This window comes from Ahaetulla prasina, chromosome 17 (genome assembly GCF_028640845.1).
Source record: "Ahaetulla prasina isolate Xishuangbanna chromosome 17, ASM2864084v1, whole genome shotgun sequence".
Classification (NCBI taxonomy): domain Eukaryota; kingdom Metazoa; phylum Chordata; class Lepidosauria; order Squamata; family Colubridae; genus Ahaetulla; species Ahaetulla prasina.
Genome location: NC_080555.1, coordinates 10,308,156 through 10,334,175, shown reverse-complemented (window position 1 = coordinate 10,334,175; position 26,020 = coordinate 10,308,156). Strand labels below are relative to the sequence as shown.

The window sequence follows — 26,020 nt, the reverse complement described above, 5'->3', positions numbered from 1 at the left end:
ACTCACCTTCTTCAGTTCCGTTGTCATTTTGAACAGTCACTGTTGTAAGTCGAGGGCTACCTGTATATGAATATTATAATAAAATAGAATAAAACCATCCAAATTCAGAATTAAAAAAAGGGCCCCAGAGAAGCTCCAGATCTTTCCTCCCGCTAGGCTCTGTCGGTGATTGTCTCCCTTCTTGTTGCAGGGTTGTTTCTCTCCAGCGAAGTGAAGAGCATGTTGTCGGGCTGCGAACTTCCCGACTTGAACACTTGCTTGCTCCTGCCAGAAGATGTGGCCCTCCGCAACCTGCCCCCCTTGAAGAGCGCGCACAAGAGGTTTAACTTCGAGCAGGACCGGCCTGTCCTTACCGAAGTGGAGGAGGTGATGGGAGATTCCTTTTTTAACAAAAAAAATAAAAAACACCCTAAAAGTTGGATTTGGGTTGAGTTGAGGGTTACAATAGCACTTAGACTTATATACCGCGTTACAGTGCTTTTGCAGCCCTCTCTAAGCAGTTTACAGAGTCAGCCTCTTTCCCGCCAACAATCTGGGTCCTCATTTTACCCACCTCAGTAGGATGGAAGGCTGAGCCCAACCTTGAGCCGGTCAGGATTGAACTGCTGGCAGTGGGCAGAGTCATCCTGCAATGCAGCATTCTAACCACTGGGAGGGAGAGAGGAAGGAAGATAGCAATGGTACTTAGACTTATATACCGCTTCGCAGTGCTTCACAGCCCTTTCTAAGCAGTTTACAGAGTCAGTCTATTGCCCCCCAAAATCTGGGTCCTCGTTTTACTGACCTTGGAAGGATGGAAGTCTGAATCAACCTTGAGCCAGTCAGGATCGAACTCCTAGCACTGGGCAGAATCAGCCTGCAATAGTATATTCTAACTACTGCACACCATGGATGGGTGGATCAATGGGCAATAGCAATAGCACTTAGACTTATAAGTTGTTTACAGAGTCAGCCTCTTGCCCCCAACAATCTAGGCCTCATTTTACCAACATTGGAAGGATGGAAAGCTGAGTCAACCTTGAGCTGGTCAGGATAGAAGGAATCGTACTGCTGGCAGCGAGCAAAGTTAGCCTATAATACTGCATTCAGATATAGATAGATGATAGACAGACAGACGAGAAACAAATAGATCTACAGAGAGAAACATAAGATGTAGATAGATAGCAATAGCGCCTAGACTTACATACTGCTTCGCGGTGCTTTTACAGCCCTCTCTAAGCAGTTTACAGAGTCAGCCTCTTTCCCGCCAACAATCTGGGTCCTCATTTTACCCACCTCAGTAGGATGGAAGGCTGAGTCCAACCTTGAGCCGGTCAGGATTGAACTGTTGGCAGTGGGCAGAGTCATCCTGCAATGCAGCATTCTAACCACTGGGAGGGAGAGAGGAAGGAAGATAGCAATGGTACTTAGACTTATATACCGCGTTACAGTGCTTTTGCAGCCTTTCTAAGCAGTTTCCAGAGTCAGTCTATTGCCCCCCCCCCAAATCTGGGTCCTCGTTTTACTGACCTTGGAAGGATGGAAGTCTGAATCAACCTTGAGCCAGTCAGGATCGAACTCCTAGCAGTGGGCAGAATGAGCCTGCAATAGTATATTCTAACTACTGCACACCATGGATGGGTGGATCAATGGGCAATAGCAATAGCACTTAGACTTATAAGTTGTTTACAGAGTCAGCCTCTTGCCCCCAACAATCTAGGCCCTCATTTTACCAACATTGGAAGGATGGAAGGCTGAGTCAACCTTGAGCTGGTCAGGATAGAAGGAATCGTACTGCTGGCAGCGAGCAAAGTTAGCCTATAATACTGCATTCAGATATAGATAGAAGATAGACAGACAGACGAGAAACAAATAGATCTACAGAGAGAAACATAAGATGTAGATAGATAGCAATAGCGCCTAGACTTACATACTGCTTCGCGGTGCTTTTACAGCCCTCTCTAAGCGGTTTTCAGAGTCAGCCTCTTGCCCCCAGTAATCTGGGTCCTCATTTTAGTGACCTCGGAAGGATGGAAGGCTGAATCAACCTTGAGCTGGTCAGGATTGAACTGCTGGCAGTGGCTCTTATGGCTCTTATGGTCCTCCATCTCTTCAAATGTGGCCAGGTCCCTTCCGTCCCTGCGATAATTGGAACTGGATGCAGGCTCTTCCACACTGCTCAAAGCAGGGATGTGCCAACCGTCCCACTAGCAAAGAAAGACTCCTGGCCATTAGTTTTTGCCAAGAGAAGCTTAAATGGTTGCAGAAATAGCAAAGCTGAATCTGAGGTTTTCCCGCGCAAACATCTCAAAAGTAAATTTTATACACACACATACAGAGGCTAGCTGCAAATGTCCAATCAGGTGTTTGTATATTATTTAGGAACCAGGTTCTCGGTTCCCACCTCAGCTGTCCTTGCCTGGCTGAAACTTCTCATAATTCACCCAGCTCAGCTGGGCTTCCATCCCCCCCCCCACTTCTTCCTCCTTACGTTCCAATCTTAACCTTACACACACACCCCGTTGCTAATGTCAGGCTGTCAGCTCACGAAGCTTGGATAAGAGGAAGCCATGACAGGATGTTTCTCAAATTAGATTCCCCTTTGTGTGAAGCAGGTCTTGTTCACCTTCCTTGAGAAATCCTCTGCCAGCTAATTGCAGTGGGCAGTTTGAAGTCCAGCTGGGCTGAGATGGTTACTTCCACTGTCCGTCCGTCCATCCTCTGCTCCCCCCCCCCAGCCCAGCCGCTTTGCTTGCCTTCTCCTTGGCTTGACTCCCCCTGTGAAATGTCCCACTCCGACGAACGAGTCAAGGAAGTCCGTAACAAACTTGGCAACGAAGCCTTTGCAGCTTGCCAAGTTCCTTTGAGGTTTATCAGGGCAGGCAGGAGTCCAAGTTGTGACTTCAGCGATAGAGTCCGATATCAGCAAACTAGATGAGACTTTGCTTGACTCAAGATTGGAATGCCAAAAGCAGGTCCTTTATGTAGGCTGTGGGGTGTGTCTCCATGACTCAGCATTTATCCAGGCCTGCCCCACCCTTCCTTCTGCTGGCGTCACCTCTCAGATCTCCGGAAGCGAGGGTCCTCCCACTTTGAATTGTCTTTAGCTGGATCTGCTGTCAGCGTCTGGGAAAGGGAGGGGTCAGAGGGAGTAGGCCCGGGTAATTCCACTACCTGGCTGGCTTCCTGCTCTGAAGGCTGAGCCAAAGGAACACACGCTGTATGAGTGAGGTTTATTGAGCTTCTCCTTTCACTCCTTGAATCCTCTCTGGGCATGGGGCCTTGGCCTGGGGCTGGAGTCATGACAGGCCGTTCATCTTCATTATCAGACTCGGAGTCTGATAAAAGGCCCCTGTTGGAGACGGGAGGGGCCCGGCTGAGGAGAGGAGGGAGGACGAATCACAACACCCTGGCTTCTCCCACTTGCCCTAAAGATGCCCTGTCTTCTCTCCCGGCAGTCCGTGGTTCGCATCTGTTGCATCCGAAGCTTTGGCCATTTCATCACCCGTTTGCAAGGCAGCATCCTGCAGTACAACTCCGAAGTGGGGATCTTCATCAGCATCGCGCAGTCGGAGCAGGACGGCCTGCTGCAGCAGGCCCAGGCGCAGTTCCGCATGGTGAGCCCAGAGGGGTGGAGTGGTGATAGAAACCAAGGCTGGGTTGGGTGCAGGGGTAAAATGCACTTACCTTGGTTGCCGGTTTAGAGATGTGAGTGCGTGCTCTCGCTACGTGTGTATGCACGTCTTCTGCGCATGCACAGAGAGTCAGCGTACGGGATGTGATGACGTTCAGGCGAAGAGCCAAGAGGGACGGGGAAGCGTCGGCGTGTCCTCTCTCTTCAAGCGGGTCAGGTGGCTTTTGCTGCGGCGTGGTTGCTCCAGCAGCTTTGGCTCTTTCTCTGGGCATCGAGAGGGCAAGCGCAGGCAGTCACTGGGCTTCGCTGCTGAAACCCCACATGCCAATGTGCTGGTGAAACCCAGCCGGCAACATGTGAAGGTTGCAGCTTGCAGGGAGAGAGATTTGAATCGGTTCGGTTTGGCGAACCGATTCAGATCGTCCCTACCGCCTCGGACGAAGCGGTCGAATTTCACCCCGGTTGATGTGGGCAGGGGAAAAACTAACCAATTTCGTTGTATATGTGATGTACAATAACAACAAAGGCTGTACTATGACTAGCTGACCGGTGGTCCCTCTGCCACGTAACTAGTCACAACCGTTGGCGGTCGTCTTCTCCTTTACTTCCTCTTTTACCGCTTCGGGTGTCGAGGGAGACGGTCGGTTCCTCGTACGATCCCCTCTTTGGAAAAAACTGGCTGATTTTTAAAAGGGGGCATTTCTTTGGGGTTTGCGAAAAGTTTGGAAACAGTGGGGTGTTTGGTGAAATTTTGAGAGGGGTGATGGGAGAACGTGGGGCTGTTAGCGGTCTAGTAGTGAAGGCGCCAGGTTAGAAACCAGGAGGTGGGGGAGTTCTAGTCCCGTCTTAGGCATGAAAGCCAGTTGAGTGACTTTGGGCCAGTTCCCCTCTCTCAGGCCCAGCTCACCTCACAGGGTGATTGTCGTGGGGGAAAATAGGAGGAGGAAGGTATTAAACCTGAATTTGATTGGGGTGTGGGATTGTTTATATCCTTGGGGGTTCTGACATGAATTCTGTCAGCGTTTGCGAAACTGCCTTCTGCCACCGATTGCCTCCCAACGACCTGTGTGCTCCCACAGAGCGGGCCTCCTCAGGGTGCCATCGACCAAACAATGTAGGTTGGCGGCCCCCAGGGGGAAGGCCTTCTCTGTGGTGGCACCAGCCCTATGGAACGAGCTTCCTCCGGGGTTACGCCAACTCCCCGACCTCCAGGCCTTCAAACGTGAACTGAAGACTTTATTATTTCATCAAGCGGGACTAGCCTAAGACATATTTTAGCGAATTTTAATTGGGTTTTAATCAGTCTTAGACCGTTTTAGTGATTCGGCCAGTAAATATTTGTTTTTAATTGTTTTAAAATATTGTTATTTATTATATTTATATTGTATAGGTGTGGGTATTTTAACATTGGCTGTAAACCGCCCTGAGTCCTCCGGGAGATGGTGCGGTATAGCAATGTAATTATAAATAAATAAAATAAAGCATTCCAGAAAACCCCCCTCTTCAAGTAAAGACTCCGAAGCAAGCATCTTTCAAAGTTCTTGTCAGGCCTGGAAACCATACTAGACTTTAGGGTTCCAGACCCTGCCACATTTTTCCCCTGAGGGGAGGAAGGGGGGCTGAGGGGTATGGTAACATTCTTCAAGCGGTCAAGGTCGGATGGTGTTCACATCTGCAGGAAGAGTGGCGAGAAGATATTCGAATGAACTGGGAGAACGTGGGACCATGTGACCAGCAAAGGGGTCAGGGGGGGTGGGACTCTTGGGGTTTGTATAACTGGGGAAAAGAATCCGGAAGTTCAGTTTTGGAATTTCACTCATCGCGTGCCAGTTTCCTCATGCTAGTAAAAAACTCTGAAAGACAATGGCTTCTGAGTTTTTTTTATGCAGAAGAGGTTTTTCTGGAACCTTGACAGTTCTTTTACCAGAATAGGTAAACTGGCACAACTGGGGAAATCCGAATCTGGGAGATCCGGGTCTTCCCCCCAGTGAAACACACTCCAAAGCCAACCTCCCGACCCCTCTGCCGATCACATGCTCCAGTTGCCAGCCGTCCCATCTCGAGACATCCTCTGACCGCTCCTTCTCCAGATGCAGTCCTGGCCTGACCTTGACGGGCAGGAAGAATGTTATTATGTCTAATGGCCCCTTCTACCAAACCCTCCCCCCACTCCCACTTTCCCACACAGGATAAAATGGCAGCGCGGAAGCCTTCTGCCTAGTGTGGCTTCCAAAGCTGACAGACGTCCCCGTCCCCCCCTTGCAGAAGAAAAGACACCCTGGAAAACAAGACAGACAAATACAAAAGATGGAGTTAACGCCCAGCACACACTCTCCTCAGTACACCCTCGCCTAACCCCCTCTCCCCCTCTCCAGAAGGACCTTTAGGTTTCTCAGGGAATTTGTCGTGAAATTGCTTGACTAGAGTATGAAGCATTCACATCCCAACTTTTCACCCACGTAGCTTCTGACAAATTCAGTTCGACACAGTTTGGAGCTGTGGGGGAGGATGGAGCCTTCAGCCAAAACAACATAGCTAGCCGATCAGTCAAGTACATTCCAACGGCTGTCTGGCAAGAGAAGAGAAGGCGGCAGGCAACCGGCTCTCATCTTGGTTGGGCAATGTGACGGTTTGCTTTGGAAAAATGTAAAAAAAACTTATTACTTCTATCGGGGGTGGAAAGCGCGGAAACTTTCAGTACTGGCTTTCCACCAGGAGTGCCAAGATGATGCATCTATTCTAAATAAATTCGATCTTTGAGGAAATGCAGGGCCTCGGAATTCGATTTGTAACAGGTGCATTACTTGGAACCTGACAGAAGGAAAGGGGTATTAGGTCTGCTTGCTGCCTTGAGTGATTTATAAAAACCAGGTGGGGGTTAAATAAATAAATAATCTAGCCCTTCACTCTTTGCCTGTCCTTTGTCCTTCTGAAAAGAGATTCGCCTTGACAGTAATGTTTCTGTAAATCTGGATAGAAGTACGTATTGTCCTCAACTTTGGACCGCAATGGAGCCCCTAAGGGAGCCTTGCCCCAATTTATTACTTTCCTCGCCGTGTTTCTTAAGTGAATTACTGTGGTTATTAAGTTAGTAACACAATTGTTAAAGTGAATTCGGGCTTCCCCATTGATTTTGATTGCGAGAAGGATTCAGAAGGTGATCCCGTGACTTCTGGGGCACTGCAACCGTCATAAATGTGAGTCAGTTGACAAGCATCTGAATGTAAATTGTGCGACTGAGGGTCTTAAGTGTGAAAAACCATCGTAAGTCACTTTTTTCAATGCGGTTGTAACTTTGAATGGTCACTAAACGAACTGGTGTAAGTCAAGGACTACTTGTACACATTCCGGTTCATTTAACAACCGTTCAAAGTTACAACCGCCCTGAAAAAAAGTGACTAAGGACCGTTTTTCGCACTTAACAACCATTGCAGCATCCCCAGGGTCGTCATCTCAAAATGATGGTCAGCTTGGCCACTGACTCATATTTATGACGGTTGCAGTGTCACGGGATCCCCTTTTGCGACCAAAGTCAATGGAGGGGTGGAAAGCCAGATTCACTTAACAACCGTAGTCATTCAGTAGCCTTCTCCTTGGCATGACTCCGTCTGATGCTCCAACTGTGGCAAGAAAGATCGTAAAACGGGGCAAAAAAAATTCCCTGAACTGTCTCACTTAGGCAAGATAAACTTTGGGCTCAACTGTGGTCATAAGTTGAGGACTACCTGTATATGCACACACGAGAGGGGTTCTTGCCCGGGGTGCTTGCAGGTTAAACCTCATGAGTCCAGTTGCTGGAAATGCATAATAAGGGAAGCTGCCCTTAATTGGTGCATAATCAGAAATGGTATTCAGCTGGTTCGCGCCGGTTCAGGCGAACCGGTAGTGGAAATCGCAGGTGGGCTCTATGCCGTCCTATTTAGGCACATTTTTGAGGCTGGGCGCATGCGCGGAAGTGGCGCGCATGCTCACATTTGCGAACCGGTTGGGAAAGTAAGTGAATACCAGCCCTGTGCCTAATTCCAGCATAGGGTTACGGCTATGGAGTTATACCAAGGATTTGGCAGGACAAGAAGTTACTGAGGGATAGAATCAAGATCACGTGAAGCGTTAATACCACTTTATCATGCCTTGGGAAGGCCACACTTGGAATCCTGCATTCAGTTTTGGTCGCCACAATGTAAAAAAGATGTGGAGACTCTAGAAAGAGTGCAGAGAAGAGCAACCAAGATGATTAGGGGACTGGAGGCTAAAACATGATGAACGGCTTCTGGAACCGAGTATGTCTAGTTTGATGAGAAGGACAACTAAGGGAGACATGATAGCAGTCTTCCAATATCTGCCACAAAGAAGGAGAGTCAAGCTATTCTCCAAAGCACCTGAAGGCAGGACAAGAAGCAACGGGTGAAAACTAACCAAGGAGAGAAGCAATTTAGAAGTAAGGACAAATTTCCTGATAGTTAGTAGAACGATTAATCAGTGGAACGACTTGCCTGCAGAAATTGTAGATGCTCCAACACTGGAAGTTTTAAAGAAGATGTTGGACAACCATTTGTCTGAAGTGGTGTAGGGTTTCCTGCCTAAGCAGGGGGTTGGACTAGAAGACCTCTAAGGTCCCTTCCAACTCTTATTCTATATTATTCTATTTTGATGAGGTACTGAGAGACATCACAATTCAGGCACGTAAGGTGCAAAGACAGAGCAGGAACACACCTGTTGGGGAGCAAGCATGGGAAGAAAACTTACGGTTTATACTTGGCTTTATCAACACGTCATCTGCAAATACCTGGTCCCACTCCGTTCTTTAAGTCATCTGTGAAACTAGGTAAAATATAGGCCTATAAGCAGGATTCAGCCCAACATAGCTTCTTCCTGGATCTTAAATTTAGTTTTTTGGGTCTTTAAAACTTGGAAAAGTTTTCTGGGTCTTTCCAAAGGTTTGCATGGAAATGTTGTATGGTCAGCATGATTAAAGTGGGGGGGGGGAAACACCCCTATATTATCTGGTATCTGTCAGAGAATGAAGCGTGATGGGAATTCACTCTTCGCCATCGGGAGTTTTTGGAAGCCGTAAAAAGTATTGTATCTGGAAAACGGAGAGGTCATGATTTAAAAAACTGCCTAACTTGGTGTCCCCTCTGTCCATCCCTCCTAGGCTGCCGAGGAAGCCCGACGGAACCGGCTGATGCGTGACATGGCCCAGCTTCGGCTGCAGGTACAGGGGCTGGCTGAGTGGGGAGGAAGGAGGGCCAGGTGGGGCTGCTGCATGTCTGTCTGAATCGGGACCCTCTGTCAGTTTTGGAAGGCAGTTTTCTTTTTGCTTCTAAACTGCCACATATTTTAGCTGGGGAAGTTGGGAGGGGGTTGTTGTTGGAGCGGTAGAAAGTTAGTCATAACAACATTCCGTATTCAAGGACTTTTGCCTGCGTCTGATGTAGACTGCCTGAAGACTGTCTCCAATCGAGTGCGAAGAGTTGATTGGACAATGTGATGAACTTGTGGGTGTGGGGCAGGGCTGGAAGTTTCAGATTCGGTTTTTCCCCAGATATACCAACATGACATCTCTAATAAATTGGAACTTTGAGGAACCTCAAGCCTCAGAGCTTTATTTCGTTGGGGGGTGTTCCCTGGAACCCTGATACCCTCCTCCAATCAGATCCATCCTCCTGAGCAGGGAAGGAATCTGACTTGCTGAATCATTTATTTATTTCATTCATTCAATTTGACTTGACTGATAAGGCTGTCCCTCTTGGGAAGCAACTCTCCTTGGCAAATCCAATTAAATAGCAATAGCGCTTAAATATTGCCCCGTTACACTTTGCACGCTCTCTGAGGGGTTTATAAATATCAGCCTCTTGCCAACCCTCCAACAATCTGGGTCCTCATTTTACCAACCTTGGAAGGATGGAAGGCCGAGTCAATCTTGAGTCCTGTCGGGATCGAATTTCTGGCTGGGGGCAGAGTTTGCCTGCAATACAGGTAGTTCTTGAGTTACCACAATTCATTTAGTGGACAGCGGCGCTAAAAAAGGTGATTTATGACCATTTTTCACACCTACGACCGTTGTGGTATCCCCATGGTCACTTGGGATTCAGACACTTGGCAACTGGTTCGTATTTATGACGGTCGCAGTGTCCGCAGGTTACGTGATCCCTTTTGTGACCTTCCGACAAGCAAAGTCAGTAGGGTAGCCGGATCTATTTTTAACAGCTGTATTACTAACTTAACAGCTGCAGCGTTTTCACTTAATCCCTGGCAAGGAAGGTCGTAAAATAGGGCAAAATTCACTTAACAGTTGTACCACTTAGCAACTGGAATTTTGGCCTCAAGTGTGGTTGTAAATCGAGGATTTACCTGCACTGCACCACCAGATCTCAGACATCCGTGTAAAAATCTTAGGCAGTTGGAGTGAGCAAAGCACCGGAAAGCATTTTCGCCCGCACAGTGCCATGCGCTTCCTTCGGTCATCCTGTACGGCAAGTATAAAAAGATACCATTGGCTGAAAGACTCTGTTCTTGTGGCTCAGGAGACGGGCAGACTGTGGGTCTCATACTCCTTCAGTGTTCCTTTTATACAGAGAGTCGGAAAAAAACATATACTGCCAATAATTGATAGGTATCCTGGCCGTTCCGACATTGCTTATCTCCAGTGGCTGCTTAACGATGAACGGTCCATATCTACAAGGCAGGTGGCCAGATTCTGCGCATCAGCACTGGGGATTCGTCGGAAACACACGTCTATTCCACCATAGTTACGTTATATAACAAATGGGGTAAACGCTTTGCACTGCTTAGTCCTTTCCAGAGATGGTATTCAGCCGGTTCGTGCCGGTTCGCATCGGTTCGGGTGAACTGGTAGTAGCAACCTGCGGGTGGGCCCGCCGTGGCGCCATGCCGTCATATTTAGACATATTTTGAAGCTACGTGTGAACAAAACGCATGCATGGAAGGCTGCGCGCATGCATCGAGGTAGCTCATGCAGTCACATTTGTGAACTGGTAGGGAAAGTAAGCAAATACCACCTCTGGTCCTTTCCCTTTTAGTATCAAACTGATATTAGTATTAAACAGGCCACACATTTTATGGATTGTAATTTTTAGTATAGTTAGACCATGTATAATTGACAGACTGGATTTTATCATAGATTTTAGTTATTATTTCATAATAAGTAATAAATAATCATATCATTTAGTTAGAATTTTCAGTTGTACATTTACTGAGTATTGTTATTTGTTCTGCTCTCTGGTCCATGACTGTAATAAACCGAATTGAATTTGAAGTGTAGTAATAATAAACCCCAGGGAAAAAAATATGAAGCACATAAGTGAAGCAGAGACGCAAAGAATCCGCTTTGCACTTGAATCAAACATCGCAATATTCCATTCCTCCATCCATTGCAATCTGCCTGTATTTAACTATATTAATTCTGGGAGAGGAATTGCGCTCATTCCAGCTGAGAAGATGGCAAGTTGTGTGTGTTTGCATGAAATAACTTTCTGGCTTTGTTGCTTTCTGCCGAGCTGCAAGGAGCCACTCGAGACGTGACGTTTCTGCTCAGAGCTTCTTCACTAAAGATTCTTGTTTCCATTTCTTTCCCCCTCCTTCCCTCAAAAAGCTGGAGGTGTCCCAGCTGGAAGGCAGTCTCCAGCAACCGAAGGCTCAGTGTGTGATGTCCCCTTATCTGGTCCCGGACACCCAGGCCCTTTGCCAGCATCTCAGCCCCATCAGGCAGCTGGCCGCCAGCGGGAGATTCATTGTCATCATCCCACGGACAGGTAAGCAGAACTCACGTAGAAGCTGAAGCAGAATGGATCCCTTCTGGCGCATTCCTAGTAGATTTAACCCAGGGAAGTTTCTTCTGTACCTCAAAAAATGGCTGCCTAGAAAGGAAGAGGAAGGTGTCTGGGGATGTTGGGCCATGAGAAACATGCAGGGGTGGGATTCAGCCGGTTCAGGCGAACCGGATGTTAATTTTAATCTGATTCGCCGAACCGGTAGTTGCAAGGACTGGCTAACCCCTCCCTTCCCAGGAGTCTCCACGTGGCATGTTTTGGATGCCAGGTTAAGTGCAGGGCCCACATGGAAGCTCTGGTACAGTGAAAAATGGACCTACTGGAAATGGCCGTTTTTGTCCTCCCGGAGGCTCAAGAAAAGCCTTCAGAACCTGGGGAGGGCAAAAAACGGGCCTACTAGAAGCCCAGAATTTAAAAGGAAACAGGTAAGGTGGTCCTGCCCTGATCGGCTTTTGCCTCCACAGATTCATCAGGCGGGGAAAAAACATTCCAAATGTCAAAATTACCCTCCGTTGAAACATTTTGAACGAACGACATTCCAAAGAAGAAAAGGAAATTTAAAAGAAGCTGCTTTGTCCCCTTATTTTTCATTGATTGGGAAGGTGGTTTTTGTTACTCGTGAAACTACAGGTCGTCTTCAAATTACGACAGTTCATTTAGTGACCATTCAAAGATACAACAGCACTGAGAAGGGACTTACGACCGTTTTTCATGCCTGGCGACCATTGCAGCATTTCCATGGTCACGTGATCAAAATTCAGAGGCAACTGACTCGTATTTATGACGGGTGCAATGTGCCAGGGTCTCCTGATCCCCTTTTGCGACTTGACAGGGCACCTGGATTCACTTAACGACCGTGTGACTAACTTAACAGCTGCAACGATTCACTTAACGACCGTGTGACTAACTTAACAGCTGCAACGATTCACTTAACGACCGTGTGACTAACTTAACAGCTGCAATAATTCACTTAAACAGTTATGGCAAGAAAGGTTGTAAAATGGGACAAAAGGTCCTTAAGTGTCTCGCTTAGCAACAGAAATTTTCAATGGCTTTAGGAAGGTTTCCAGCCCCTTGGGACTCGAGGTTGCAGGGGCGGATTCAGCCGGTTCAGGCGAACGGATGTTAATTTTAATCTGATTCACGAACCGGTAGTTGCAAGGAGCCACTCGCTTCTTCACTAAAGATTCTTGTTTCCATTTTTTCCCCGCTCCTTCCCTCAAAAAGCTGGAAGTGTCCCAGCTGGAAGGCAGTCTCCAGCAACCCAAGGCTCAGTGTGTGATGTCCCCTTATCTGGTCCCGGACACCCAGGCCCTTTGCCAGCATCTCAGTCCCATCAGGCAGCTGGCCGCCAGCGGCAGATTCATTGTCATCATTCCGCGGACAGGTAAGCAGAACTCAAGTAGAAGCTGAAGCAGAATGGATCCCTTCTGGCTTATTCCTAGTAGATTTAGCCCAGGGAAGTTTCTTCTGTACCTCAAAAAATGGCTGCCTGGAAGGGAAGAGGAAGGTGTCTGGGAATGTCGGGCCATGAGAAACATGCAGGGGCGGGATTCAGCCGGTTCTGGAGAACCGGATGTTAATTTTAATCTGATTCGCCGAACCGGTAGTTGCAAGGACTGGCTGACCCCTCCCCTCCCCGGAGTCTCCACGTGGCACGTTTTGGATGCCAGGTTAAGTGCAGGGCCCACATGGAAGCTCTGGTACAGTGAAAAATGGACCTACTGGAAATGGCCGTTTTTGCCCTCCCGGAGGCTCAAGAAAAGCCTTCAGAACCTGGGGAGGGCAAAAAACGGGCCTACTAGAAGCCCAGAAACGGGCTCTTTTCCAGCCTCTGGAGCCCAGGGAAGGCCGTTTTCAACCACTGGAGACTTGAGGAAAGCAAAAAGTCCTTCCCCCCCACCCCCCCACCCCACGGTGCAGGAAGCCGACTAGGCCATGCCCACCCATGGCCACACCCACCCAGCAAACCAGGCAGAGAACCGGTTGCTAAAATTTTTCAATGGCTTTAGGAAGGTTTCCGAGCCCCCCTTGGGACTTGAGGTTGCAGGGGGCGGGTGGTCCGTCTGCTCGGTGACCTACGAGGAAGTAACCAGAATGCTTAACTCTCGTTTTCTGCTTTTTTAGTCATTGACGGCTTAGATTTCCTGAAGAAGGAGAATGCAGGCGCTCGCGACAGCATCCGATACTTAGAAGCAGAATTTAAAAAGGGAAACAGGTAAGGTGGTCCTGCCCCTGTTCGGCTTTTGCCTCCACAGATTCATCAGGCGGGGAAAAAACATTCCAAATGTCAAAATTACCCTCCGTTGAAACATTTTGAATGAACGACATTCCAAAGAAGAAAAGGAAATTTAAAAGAAGCTGCTTTGTCCCCTTATTTTTCATTGATTGGGAAGGTGGTTTTTGCTACTCGTGAAACTACAGGTCGTCTTCAAATTACGACAGTTCATTTAGTGACCATTCAAAGATACAGCAGCACTGAGAAGGGACTTACGACCGTTTTTCATGCCTGGCGACCATTGCAGCATTTCCATGGTCACGTGATCAAAATTCAGAGGCAACTGACTCATATTTATGACCGTTGCAATGTGCCAGGGTCTCCTGATCCCCTTTTGCGACTTGACAGGGCACCTGGATTCACTTAACGACCGTGTGACTAACTTAACAGCTGCAACGATTCACTTAAACAGTTATGGCAAGAAAGGTTGTAAAATGGGACAAAAGGTCCTTAAGTGTCTCGCTTAGCAACAGAAATTTGGGGGTCAATTATGGTCTTTAAGTTGAGGACGACCTATACAGGAAAGAATGGCCTTGGGAAGGAGTTTTTGAAAGAAAGAAAAAATTAAGCAAAAAGCTGTAAGCAGCTGTTTAGTGTGATAATTTTTAAATATCTGTACAAAAATAATCCTTTTTTTAGAATTTAGAAAAAAAATGTATTGGTCAAGTTTATTTTTTTTATTGGCCAAGTTTATTGGACACACAAGGAATTTGTCTTGGTGCGTATGCTCTCAGTGTACATAAAAGAAAAGATACCTTCGTCAAGGTATGGAATAGAATAGAATAGAATAGAATAGAATAGAATAGAATAGAATAGAATAGAATAGAATAGAATAGAATAGAATAGAATAGAATAGAATAATATATACAGTAGAATAGAATAGAATAGATTTTTTTTTTAATTGGCCAAGTGTGATTAGACACACAAGGAATTTGTCTTTGGTGCATACGGTCTCAGTTTCCATAAAAGAAAAGATACCTTGATCAAGAATCATAAGGTACAACACTTAATGATAGCATAGAAAATTAGAATAGAATAGAATAGAATAGAATAGAATAGAATAGAATAGAATAGAATAGAATAGAATAGAATTTTTTATTGGCCAAGTGTGATTGGACACACAAGGAATTCGTCTTGGTGCGTATGCTCTCAGTGTACATAAAAGAAAAGATACCTTCAACAAGGTATGAAATAGAATGGAATGGAATGGAAGAATAGAATAGAATAATATATACAGTGGAATGGAATGGAATAGAGAATAGACTGGACTGGACTGGACTGGAATGGAATGGAATGGAATGGAATAGAATAGAATAGAATAGAATAGAATAGAATAGAATAGAATTCTTTATCGGCCAAGTGTGATTGGACACACAAGGGATTTGTCTTTGGTGCATATGCTCTCAGTGTACATAAAAGAAAAGAAACATTCATCAAGAATCATAAAGTACAACACTTAATGATAGTCATAGGGAACAAATAAACAATCGGGAAACAATATCAGTCGTAAGGTTAAATCGTAAGGATACAGCAACAAAGTTACAGTCATACAGTCCTAAGTGAGAGGAGATGGGTGATAGGAACGATGAGAAGATTAATAGTAGTGCAGATTTAGTAAAATAGTTTGACAGTGTTGAGGGAAATATTTGTTTAGCAGAGTGATGGCGTTCGGGAAAAAACTTTCCTTGGGTTGATATTTCTCCATCACAGAGACAGAAACTTTCTCCACCCTCAGTTCTAAAGCTATTTGCTGCATCTCTTACGGCTAGTTTTTCCTTCCTTATATTTAACCTCGGTTACCCCCATTTTTTTTCCACTGGGCTCCTTGACCTTCGTTGCTAGTGCTTGCACATCATTCGCCTCTTTCGCTACCGGAGTAAGGTCATGACTACTTAATACTATTATTATTCTCTTCTCTCCAGGTACATTCGCTGTCAGAAAGAAGTCGGGAAAAGTTTTGAGAGGCATAAGCTGAAGAGACAAGATTTAGATGCTTGGTAAGTGTAAGGACCAGCTTACTCCCCTTTCCCCCTCACCCTACCCTTCCGAGAAAGTACGAACTCTTGAGAATTTTGTTTTCAAAAGGAAAGTTTTATTGAAAGGGATGAGAGCAAGTCAAAACTCAAAGCAGGCTCTGGGGCCCCTCAGGGCGTGCAGTTCGGGATAAAGGAAATTAGGAACCCCTGCCCACCTTCCGATGTGGATTCCGACCAATGTGAATGCGAATTGCACCAGCCTGTCTGAAAAACAGATACAAAGAGCTTCTCAGGGTCATCTTACAATCCACTCATTTCCACCACCACCTTCCCTTTCATTTCCCGAGACCGTCGGGAAGTTCTCCAGACATTCCTGATTTCCTTAGAAATCAGGTTAAAGTTTATACAAAGGGGACCAGGCAGGAAATTGGATACTTGGAACACATAGGAAAAGAACTAAATGTGAGAACTCCAAATCCACACACACACCCTTCTTCCACGAAGAATGGCAGATATACAGATCTGACAGTAAGCCTGTGGACTTAATCCCTTAACTCGGGGGTCCCCAACCTCAGGGCCGTGGGACCCCTACTGGGCTGTGGCTTGTTTGGAACTGGGTTGGCCCAGCGACTGGCCAGCGCACTCATGTGTGGTGCATGGTGACTTGCAGCTTACGCGGACAGTTCAAGTTTACAACAGCACTGAAAAAAAGTTAACCGGGGACCGTTTTTCACACTTAACAACCATTGCAGCGTCCCCGTGGTCGCGTGATCAAAACCCAGACACCTGGCAACAGATTCGTATTGACGACAGTCCGCAACGTCCCGAGGTCACGTGATCACCTTTTTGCGACCTCCTGGCAAGCAACGTCAAAGGGGAAGCCCGATTCACTTAACAACCGGGTTACTAACGTATCAGTTGGGGCGATTCACTTAAAAAAAAAACGAGGAAAGGAAGGTCGTAAAATGGGACAAAGCTCCCTTAACCAATGTCTCACTTAGCAACACAAATGTTGGGTTCGGTTGTGGTTGTACCTTGAGGACTACCTGTACCTGGGGGTTGCTATCTCTCTCTCTCTCTCTCTCTCTCTCTCTCTCTCTCTCTCTCTCTCCTACTGCCTTGTTTCCACCTTGTGTCCGTCCTTCCTCCCTTCCCAGGAACCTCTATAAGATCTTGGACAGCTGTAAGCAGCTGACCGCCTCTCAGGGAGGCAGCGAAGACGACACGGCTGGCATGGTGACCGTCATCACCGGCTTCCAACTTGAGGATCCCAGCAAACTTTCTGCTCCCATGCAGGTAGGTGTCCGGCATAGACTAGAACGACAGAGAATTGGAAGGGACCTTGGAGGTCTTCTAGTCCAGGGGTCTGCAAACTTGGCTCTTTTAAGACTTGTGGACTTTAACTCCCAGAGTTGGAAGGGACCTTGGAGGTCTTCTAGTCCAGGGGTCTGCAAACTTGGCTCTTTTAAGACTTGTGGACTTCAACTCCCAGGGTTGGAAGGGACCTGGGAGGTCTTCTAGTCCAGGGGTCTGCAAACCTGGCTCTTTTAAGACTTGTGGACTTCAACTCCCAGGGTTGGAAGGGACCTGGGAGGTCTTCTAGTCCAGGGGTCTGCAAACTTGGCTCTTTTAAGACTTGTGGACTTCAACTCCCAGAGTTGGAAGGGACCTGGGAGGTCTTCTAGTCCAGGGGTCTGCAAACTTGGCTCTTTTAAGACTTGTGGACTTCAACTCCCAGGGTTGGAAGGGACCTGGGAGGTCTTCTAGTCCAGGGGTCTGCAAACTTGGCTCTTTTAAGACTTGTGGACTTCAACTCCCAGGGTTGGAAGGGACCTGGGAGGTCTTCTAGTCCAGGGGTCTGCAAAACTGGCTCTTTTAAGACTTGTGGACTTCAACTCCCAGAGTTGGAAGGGACCTGGGAGGTCTTCTAGTCCAGGGGTCTGCAAACCTGGCTCTTTTAAGACTTGTGGACTTCAACTCCCAGAGTTGGAAGGGACCTGGGAGGTCTTCTAGTCCAGGGGTCTGCAAACTTGGCTCTTTTAAGACTTGTGGACTTCAACTCCCAGAGTTGGAAGGGACCTGGGAGGTCTTCTAGTCCAGGGGTCTGCAAACCTGGCTCTTTTAAGACTTGTGGACTTCAACTCCCAGAGTTGGAAGGGACCTGGGAGGTCTTCTAGTCCAGGGTCTGCAAACTGGCTCTTTAAGACTTGTGGACTTCAACTCCCAGAGTTGGAAGGGACCTGGGAGGTCTTCTAGTCCAGGGGTCTGCAAACTTGGCTCTTTTAAGACTTGTGGACTTCAACTCCCAGGGTTGGAAGGGACCTGGGAGGTCTTCTAGTCCAGGGGTCTGCAAACTTGGCTCTTTTAAGACTTGTGGACTTCAACTCCCAGGGTTGGAAGGGACCTGGGAGGTCTTCTAGTCCAGGGGTCTGCAAACTTGGCTCTTTTAAGACTTGTGGACTTCAACTCCCAGGGTTGGAAGGGACCTGGGAGGTCTTCTAGTCCAGGGGTCTGCAAACTTGGCTCTTTTAAGACTTGTGGACTTAACCTCCCACACTCTCATTCTAATCTCCTTTCCTTTCTTTTCTTTTGTCTTCCCTCTTCATTCTCCTTTCTTCTTCCTTTCCTTCCCTCTTTCCTTCTTTTTCCTTCCTTGGTCTCTTCCCATCTTCTTTTTTACTTTTACTTTTTCTTCGTCTTTGTTCTTTCCCTTTCTCGTTTCCTGTCCCTTCTTGGAGGCTGAAATGCAAAAGGGAAAGAAACCTTTCTCCTTTCGTTTCGTTTTGAGTTGGTTTTGCTAGCCCTCCCTCTGCCAGCGAAAACGGAGGCTGGAGGAGGTCGCACCCCTCCCTGGCCCCATTTTTCCTGGCACTGGGGGCCAGATTTTAAGCATCCCGCGAGCCTTGAGTTTTGACACCCCTGCCCTAGACTTTCTTTACTATGAAAGACAAATCAAAATAAACTTCTCAAAATAATGATGGTCTTCCCCGTTGCTATTACCGCTTCCCAAAAATGCCTTGTTGGGAGACAAAAGACGATCTTAATTTATTTAAGAAAATTTATATAGCTGCCCGGCTCACTCTCTAGTGCAGGGGTAGTCAACCTTTTTATACCTACCGCCCACTTTTGTATCTCTGTTAGTAGTAAAATTTTCTAACCGCCCACCGGTTCCACAGTAATGTGCCGTGTATCATTGTCTGCGCATGCCTCACGCATCGTGGATTGGGTTTGGGGGGGTGGCTACCAGCTCTGCTTGTCTGTTACAGCTGGGTGATGAGGGGGGAGATGCACAAGCTATTCTGGGACGAGGCTCTTTTGTTTGCGGTCGCACTATAGCGCCATTCAGTTTCACTTACGTAACGTGAACTAAACTTACGCACGGGCGATAGAAATAGTATATTTTCAGAAATTGAAATTGTCATGGGGAATTTTATGAAAACCTAATGAAAATGTTTTAAAATAATGCTATGAAATTTTTTTAAAAAGTCAATTAAATTTAAAAAAAAAGGAAAGTGCTTCAGTATCGGACAAAACCCTTACCGCCCACCATGAAAGCTGGAATGCCCACTGGTGGGCAGTTGGGTCCAGGTTGACTAGCACTGCTCTGGTGACTGCAAGCAGCTTACTGGGATAAAATCCCCCATACAAAAAGCAATAACACCCTTTTAACTAGGAAGAGTGACAGTTCGCGCAGGACGGCAACAGCAGTGGATTCCTGCCCGGGGCAGGGGGCTGGACTAGATGAGCTCTGGGGTCTTGAGGGTGGCTGAGCTGCAAGGCTGGGACTGCTCACTGGAATCCTTCCTCTGCTCTCCTCCTCAGTCCGCCATCCAAGCAGCGGCCAGCGCCAGCATTGAGATCCAGAACGTTGTGGAGTTTTACAAGCAGTGGAAGGAGATGGGCTGAGCCCCTCGGGACCACCGGGTTGGTTGAAGCTCCGTCTGCCCGTCTCTGGACGCACCGCATTGGAACGAAAGAACGTCAAACCGCAGGCGCTAACTTGGACACGATGCAACCGCGGCGGCAACCCACCAAAAGAAAAAACCCGAGCAACCGGGATGTGTGCGCCAAACACACAGGCGCGGGGGACGCGCACACAACACGCACGCTAACTGCCCCGCCATCACCTCCCCTCCCCGCAGAGGAGGTGGCGCGCGTGGGGACATCGCAGCCCCTCTGGGGGAGAGAGGCGCACCTTGGCCGCGTCCCGGAGAGACAGCGGCGGGCGGGAGGGGGTTCCGTTCTCGACGCTCGCTCGGTTTCTCGTTGTCAGAAAAGGCGCCGGCGGCTCGCCTCCCGCGCTTAACAATGAAACAAAATGGAAATTCCCTTGATTTACCCCCACCCCCGTTTCCTCACTGCAGGGAGAAACCTTCCCAAAGGGCCTGCGTGATCCTAGCGGGAATCAATCAGGATCTCCAAAGGAGGCTCTCTTGGAAACCAGCGGTGGGGAAAGGGGGCACGCTCTCCTCTTTTGTTTTTAACTTAAATGTTCCCTCTTTTTTTGTCCCTCCTCCCTTGCTTTGTTTCTCGGGCGAAATTGACTCGGGTTTTTTTTCGGAGGGGGGGTCCCTGCATTCCGGAGCAGGACAGAGGGAGGCCGGGGCGCCGGTCGGACTTCGAAACCTTGGAAAGAATGGCCAGAGTCGCAAGGGAAACGGGTTTTAGGTTTTAGGACGGGAAGCTATTTATTCCTTGTCCCCCTCCCCCTTTTTTTCATTCTTTTCCTCTGAAGCTGTCGCAACCATGCCTTCCTTCTCCGCAGCCCCGGAGCCTTTGCATGCCGTCTTCCCTCGCCCCTTTCCTGGATGCTGTGTGTATGTGTGTGTGTGTGAGAATCCCTGCAAAAGAGAAGGGCCTGCAGAACGGGAAAAAGGGGCTTTCTAGCTAAAAAAAAATAATAGAAAAATTAAAAAAAAAAAAACCCCAAACCACCGATACTAACTTTGGTTGTTGTTTTTTTTAAACCAGGGGACTGACTCGGATGAACCTGGCCTCCTCTTTTCCCCCTCTTTCCCTGTAGAAAGTGCGATGCAGGAGAGGACGCTGGGATTGGCTTTGCCCCACTCGGTATAACCGAAGCGGCAGGTATCAGTCAGTGGTCCCTAACCAAGCGCCTGCCTTTCTTCTCTGTAATAACCACCAGAGACGTTGTCCTTCGGGTGCGTGCGCTTAGCTTATTCTGACCGTGTGGGGCGTGGCGGGCCTGGAAATCCATTTTTTTCTCCCCCAGCCTTGCCTAGACGTGGAAAAGGAAGCGTGGGGGCTTCCACTAGCCATGCGGACATCGGCATCCTCAACCTGCCCCCACCCCCTTTCCGCTTCGTGCGACGGCAGAGAAAATTTTGATCTCGTTCTCCCACCTGCGTTGCGGCTCTGCCACGGGTAACCACGGCCTTTGGCTGCTTTCTCGGTCTCTCTCTCTCTCTTTCTCTGCTTTTCCCTCTAATGCCTCCCCTCTCCCCCCACCCACCCAAGGCCCCTCCCAGGAGAAGGCAGCTCTTCTCAGCTCCTTCCCTTTTGGAGTGGTAGGCAGACCCACTCCAGCTTGCGGTTGCAGAAACGGTGCCCAGGAAGAGCAGCATTCTGCCGATGGGTCCTGCTTTTGAATCCCGGCAACGGAATTAGCCCTCCTGGCCCCCCACCCACCTCCCTCTGACCCAGGAAGGGATCAAGGGGAGAAGCCCCCTCAAGCCTGCCGAGAGACTCGGAGCGGGGCTGGCCTGCGGGTTCGAATGGGGGGGATGGTGGAGGTCTGAGCACATTCGGCTTCTAAGACACCTGCAGGAGAGCGAACTCTGCAACCGTCAACATCTGTGGCACAATTTTTGGCATTGATTTAACTTGGGGGTTGTGGGCTTTTTTTGGGGGTGGGAGGGAGGTGGGCGGTTGGGATCGAAGCTCATTCAGAAGGGACATTTTTAAAAAATGAAGAGCGTTAAGGGTCTCCCCCCTCCGGCAAACCGAGGCTGGCGGTCTGGTCAGGGGGTTCTCTTCAAGTGCTTCTCGGGGGGGGGGGGGAGGGAGGAAGGGAGGGGTGCATCGGTCTGAGCCACGGCTGTCCTGTCTGTTGACACATGTCAAGAGCATTTTTTTTTTAATTTTTATCATTTTTGGAGCAAGGGGAATTGCATTGCCATAATAAACATTTGTGAAATCAAAGAGTCCTCATTCGTACTTTGAGGAGGGGGAAGAACGATCCCTCGGGGGCGGGATTGTTTTTGCAAGAGGTTTCGTTCCTTGATGCTCACCTGGACAGGTAGAAGGAGCACCTGCTGGACTCCAAAGGATGGAACCTGCTCCCTGGTCTGTGGAGAAGCATCTTTTCAGGTGGAGCAAAATAAACCCAGGTGGGGCAGAATAACCCCGACCGTGAAAGGTTCCCAAAAAGAAAACCAGACAGTTATTGTTCGGTGACCCACGGAGCTTTCAAGCAGCCCCCTTTCATCCCATTGGGGGTTTAGGAAGTGCAAAATTAACATTAGCCCACCTGTAGGGTCCTTGGTGGGACGTGGTGGCTAAAATGCTGAGGTTGTCGATCGAGAGGTCGGCAGTTCAGTGGTTCGAATCCCTAGCACCGCGTAATGGGGTGAGCTCCCGTTCCTTGTCCCAGCTTCTGCCAACCTAGCAGTTCGAAAGCACATAAAAAATGCAAGTATAAAAAAAGGAAGGGAATAGTGTTCTGTGCGCCTTTGGCATTGAGTCATGCCGGCCACATGAACACGGAGACGTCTTCGGACAGCGCTGGCTCTTCGGCTTTGAAACTGAGATGAGCACCGTCCCCTAGAGTCGGGAACGACTAGCATATATGTGCGAGGGGAACCTTTACCTAGGATCTTTTGGAGTCTGAGCTTGGTGGGGTTTCTTGCAGGCGTTTCATTACCAAACTAGGTAATGTTATCAGTGCGAGGGGTGGTGGTGATAGCACTGGTGGTGTTATCTATTTTGGTAATACACTGCAAGAAAACCACCAAGCTTGGAGAGCACCAAGAAATGGTGGTAAATATTTTCACTCTGCATCCCCCGAGCCGGGCCCCCTGCCAAAAAGTGACTTGGGAAGTGCTATCAGGACTTACCTCTGGAGCACCGGCTTCCCTGGCTCAGCTCCAGGAGCCAGAAACAGGCCAGGTGGAAGAGATAACAAGGCCTCCGTCCCCTGACTCTTCCCCCCCCCCAAGGCTATGCCTTCAGACCCGGCTGATGGCAATCAGGCCTGGCTGGACCCTAGGTTTTGTAGGCAGGAGAGGCGGGAACAACAGAAGCAAGGGTGGGGCAGGTCTAGGAAGTGCTGAGTCATGGAGCCACACCCCACAGGATATAAAAGCAGCAAGGGCTGTTATACCCCTTCGTGGCAAGCAAATCAACTGCTTAACTAAAGCTGAAGTACTGTTTGTTCCTGGTTGGTTCATCGGCATCAAGAGAGGTAACAGAGACACTTGGCAGACGCTCACTAGTTTGCTGCCAGAGCTGATAGTTGCCGGCTAATTAAGTCATCGCTCGGACGGAGGCGAGGGGGACAGAACACAGCCCTCTTTTTGATAATTGAGTTTAGAACTCTGGAAAGAAGAGCAATAAAGATAATGATGATGGGACTGGAGGCTAAAACAACGAAGAGTTGCTGTAATTGGGTTTGGCTAGTCTAACAAAAAGAAGGACCAGGGGGTGACATGATAGCAGTCTTCCAGTATTTGAGGGGTTGCCCCAAAGAAGAGGGAGTCAAGCTGTTCTCCAAAGCCCCTGAGGGCAGGACAAGAAGCAATGGATGGAAACTAACCGAGGAGAGAAGCAACCAAGAACTAAGAAAGTTTATGACAGTGAGAACAACTAATGGACAACTTGCCTCCAGAAGTTGTGGATGCCCATCACTGGAGACTTTTAAGAAGAGACTGGACAGCCCTTTGTCCAAAATAGTAAGGTCTGCTTGAGCCGGATGTTGGACTAAAAGACCTCCAAGGTCCCTTCCAATTCTGTTATTCATCTGGACTTTTGAAAACGTGTGACCTCCATGACTGATAAGAGGCAAGTTTAAAGTCTCACTCAACTGCTAAGCCTTAAAGGTCAGAGTGGTTTCTTCCGTTAGATCTATCCTAGCTTTCAGGCCACCTTGTCGGCCGGAGGCTTCGTTTCCAAGAAAACGACGGGACTGGGTGCGTTGCAGGAACGAAATCCAGCAGGTTCTGGAGAACCGGTAGCGGAAATTTTGAGCAGTTCGGAGAACCAGCGAACGCCACCTCTGGCTGACTCCAGAGTGGGGAGGGAATGGGGATTTTGCAGTATCCTTCCCCCAGGAGTGAGGAGGGAATGGGGATTTTGCAGTATCCTTCCCCTGCCACGCCCACCAAGCCACACCACGCCCACCAAGCCATGCCCACAGAACCAGTAGTAAAAAAAATGGATTTCACCACTGGTCCGTTGGCATCGTGTGTGTGTGTGTGTGTGTGTGTGAAGTGGTCCCCCTTACTGGCTGGTCCAGCTGTGGAGGGCAGAGGAAGCTGCCCTCTTCTCTTCAGACTAATTAAAATGCATAGCAGCCTCAGCCCCTTGATGAGGTCTTTCCCCTTGTTTTCCCTTAAGCCCAAGGGAGGCAGAGCAACCACTTTGCATTTTGCTCGGAGTCTCTGCCTTTCTCTCGGCTTGGTTGCTGCTCCAGCGGCCAAAAAAGGGCCATTGTGTCCTTAAATCACCCCATCGCCCTCAAGTGTCTCTCCCGGCCATGGAGCCGATTCTTCCCAACAGAAGAGCTTTTCTTTTCTTTCTTTCTCTCCCTCTTTCTCTCGTTCTTTCTTTCTTTCTCCCCTTTCTTTTCTTTCATTCTTTCTCTTTCTTTCTTTCTTTCTTCTTTCTTTCTCTTTTTCTTTCTCTCCCTCTTTCTCTCTTCTTTCTTTCTTTCTTTCCCTCTTTCTCTTTCTTTCTTCCCTTCTTTCTTTCTCTCTTCTTTCTTTCTTTCTCTTTCTATCTCTCCCCTTCCTTCCTTCCTTCCTCTCTCTCCCCTCCTTCCTTCATCCTTCCTTCCTTCCTTCTTCCTTCCTTCCTTCCTTCCTTCCTTCCTTCCTTCCTTTCTTTCTTTCTTTCTTTCTTTCTTTCTTCTTTCTTTCTTTCTTTCTTTCTTTCTCCCTCCCTTCCTCTCTCCCTCTCTCTTTCTCTCTCTGTGTCTCTCTCCCTCTTCCAATTTGTTGGGTGAGTTTTGCCCCATTTTATGACTTTTTTTGCCACCGTTGCTAAGTGAATCACTTTGTGGTCAGCATTTAGGGTGGCTCTTTGCACTTTTCAAAACATTGTCCAGCCTCCTCTAGGAAGAGACTTTGGAAAGACAGACACACACACACACACACACACACACACACACACACGGTTGGACCTCCCTCTGTCCTGTCCTAAACCTGCAGCCACCAAGTCAGAAATATTGCTGTTGTTTTGCTATGGCTTGGAGGGGAAGGGAGGGAGGGAGGGGGCGATGGGCTTTCAATGCTTTTCTTTCTTGCTTCCTCGGGTTTCGGGGTTGTGGCTCCGGCGACAACAGGCCCCTTTTTTCATTCCCTCCGGCCCTCTGGCGAGGAGGGCGTCTTGGCAGGCGTCCATCAAGGCTGGCAAGGAAACCACGTTGGGAAGAAGGAAGGAAGGAAGGAAGGGGACCGACCCAAGACAGTCCAGGAACTTGCAGCAATCCGGAAGGCCACGGGGCACCAATGAGAGGGGAGCAGTTTTGTTGGGGGGCTGGACGGGTCCCCACAGTAAGTCCCATCCTCTCCGCAGAAGGTATGGCTTGGGTGTCTAGGAGTTGGCTTGGTTTTCTTCCACTCTTCCAAGAAGGGCTGGACTTCCTTCCTTCCTTCCCTTCCCTTCCCTCCCTCCCTCCTCCTTTCCTATCTTCCTTTCCTTCCTTTCTTCCTTTTCTTCCCCAATTCGTCTCTCATTCCTGTTTTCTTCTACCTAATTCATCCCTTCCTATTGTTTCCTTCCTTCCTTCCTCCTTCCTTCCTTCTCTCCTCCTCCCTCCTCCTCTCCTCCTCCTCTCCTTCCTTCCTTCCTCCTCCCTCCTTCCTTCATCCTTCCTTCCTTCCCTTCTTCCTTCCTTCCTTCCTTCCTTCCTTCCTTCCTTCCTTCCTTTCTTTCTTTCTTTCTTTCTTTCTTTCTTTCTTCCTTTCTTTCTTTCTTTCCTTCCTTCCTTCCTTCCTCCCTCCCTCCCTCTTTCCCTCCCTCCCTCCCTCTCTCTCTCTCTCCCTCTTCCAATTTGTTGGGTGAGTTTTGCCCCATTTTACGACTTTTCTTGCCACCGTTGCTAAGTGAATCGCTTTGTGGTCAGCATTTAGGGTGGCTCTTTGCACTTTTCCAAAACATTGTCCAGCCTCCCTCTAGGAAG

At 48.4% G+C, this 26,020-nt stretch overlaps 1 protein-coding gene across 3 annotated transcripts in view; it reads left to right on the top strand.

Moving 5' to 3' along the window:
* Positions 1-21,749, top strand: part of SMG5 (SMG5 nonsense mediated mRNA decay factor) — a 67,206-nt gene extending 45,457 nt beyond the window's left edge. Inside the window, exons 15-22 of one of the 3 annotated variants that reach the window (XM_058160170.1) lie at positions 191-366; positions 3,438-3,596; positions 8,769-8,828; positions 11,229-11,388; positions 13,534-13,624; positions 15,607-15,681; positions 16,818-16,956; positions 19,483-21,749. In XM_058160170.1, the coding sequence (XP_058016153.1) occupies positions 191-366; positions 3,438-3,596; positions 8,769-8,828; positions 11,229-11,388; positions 13,534-13,624; positions 15,607-15,681; positions 16,818-16,956; positions 19,483-19,566 (944 nt within the window). In that variant the 3' untranslated portion in view covers positions 19,567-21,749. Of the gene's footprint in view, positions 1-190; positions 367-3,437; positions 3,597-8,768; positions 8,829-11,228; positions 11,389-12,633; positions 12,794-13,533; positions 13,625-15,606; positions 15,682-16,412; positions 16,751-16,817; positions 16,957-19,482 lie in introns of those variants that run through there. The other 2 variants (XM_058160171.1, XM_058160172.1) reach the window with 2 other exon arrangements.
* The last annotated feature ends 4,271 nt before the right edge of the window (positions 21,750-26,020 follow it).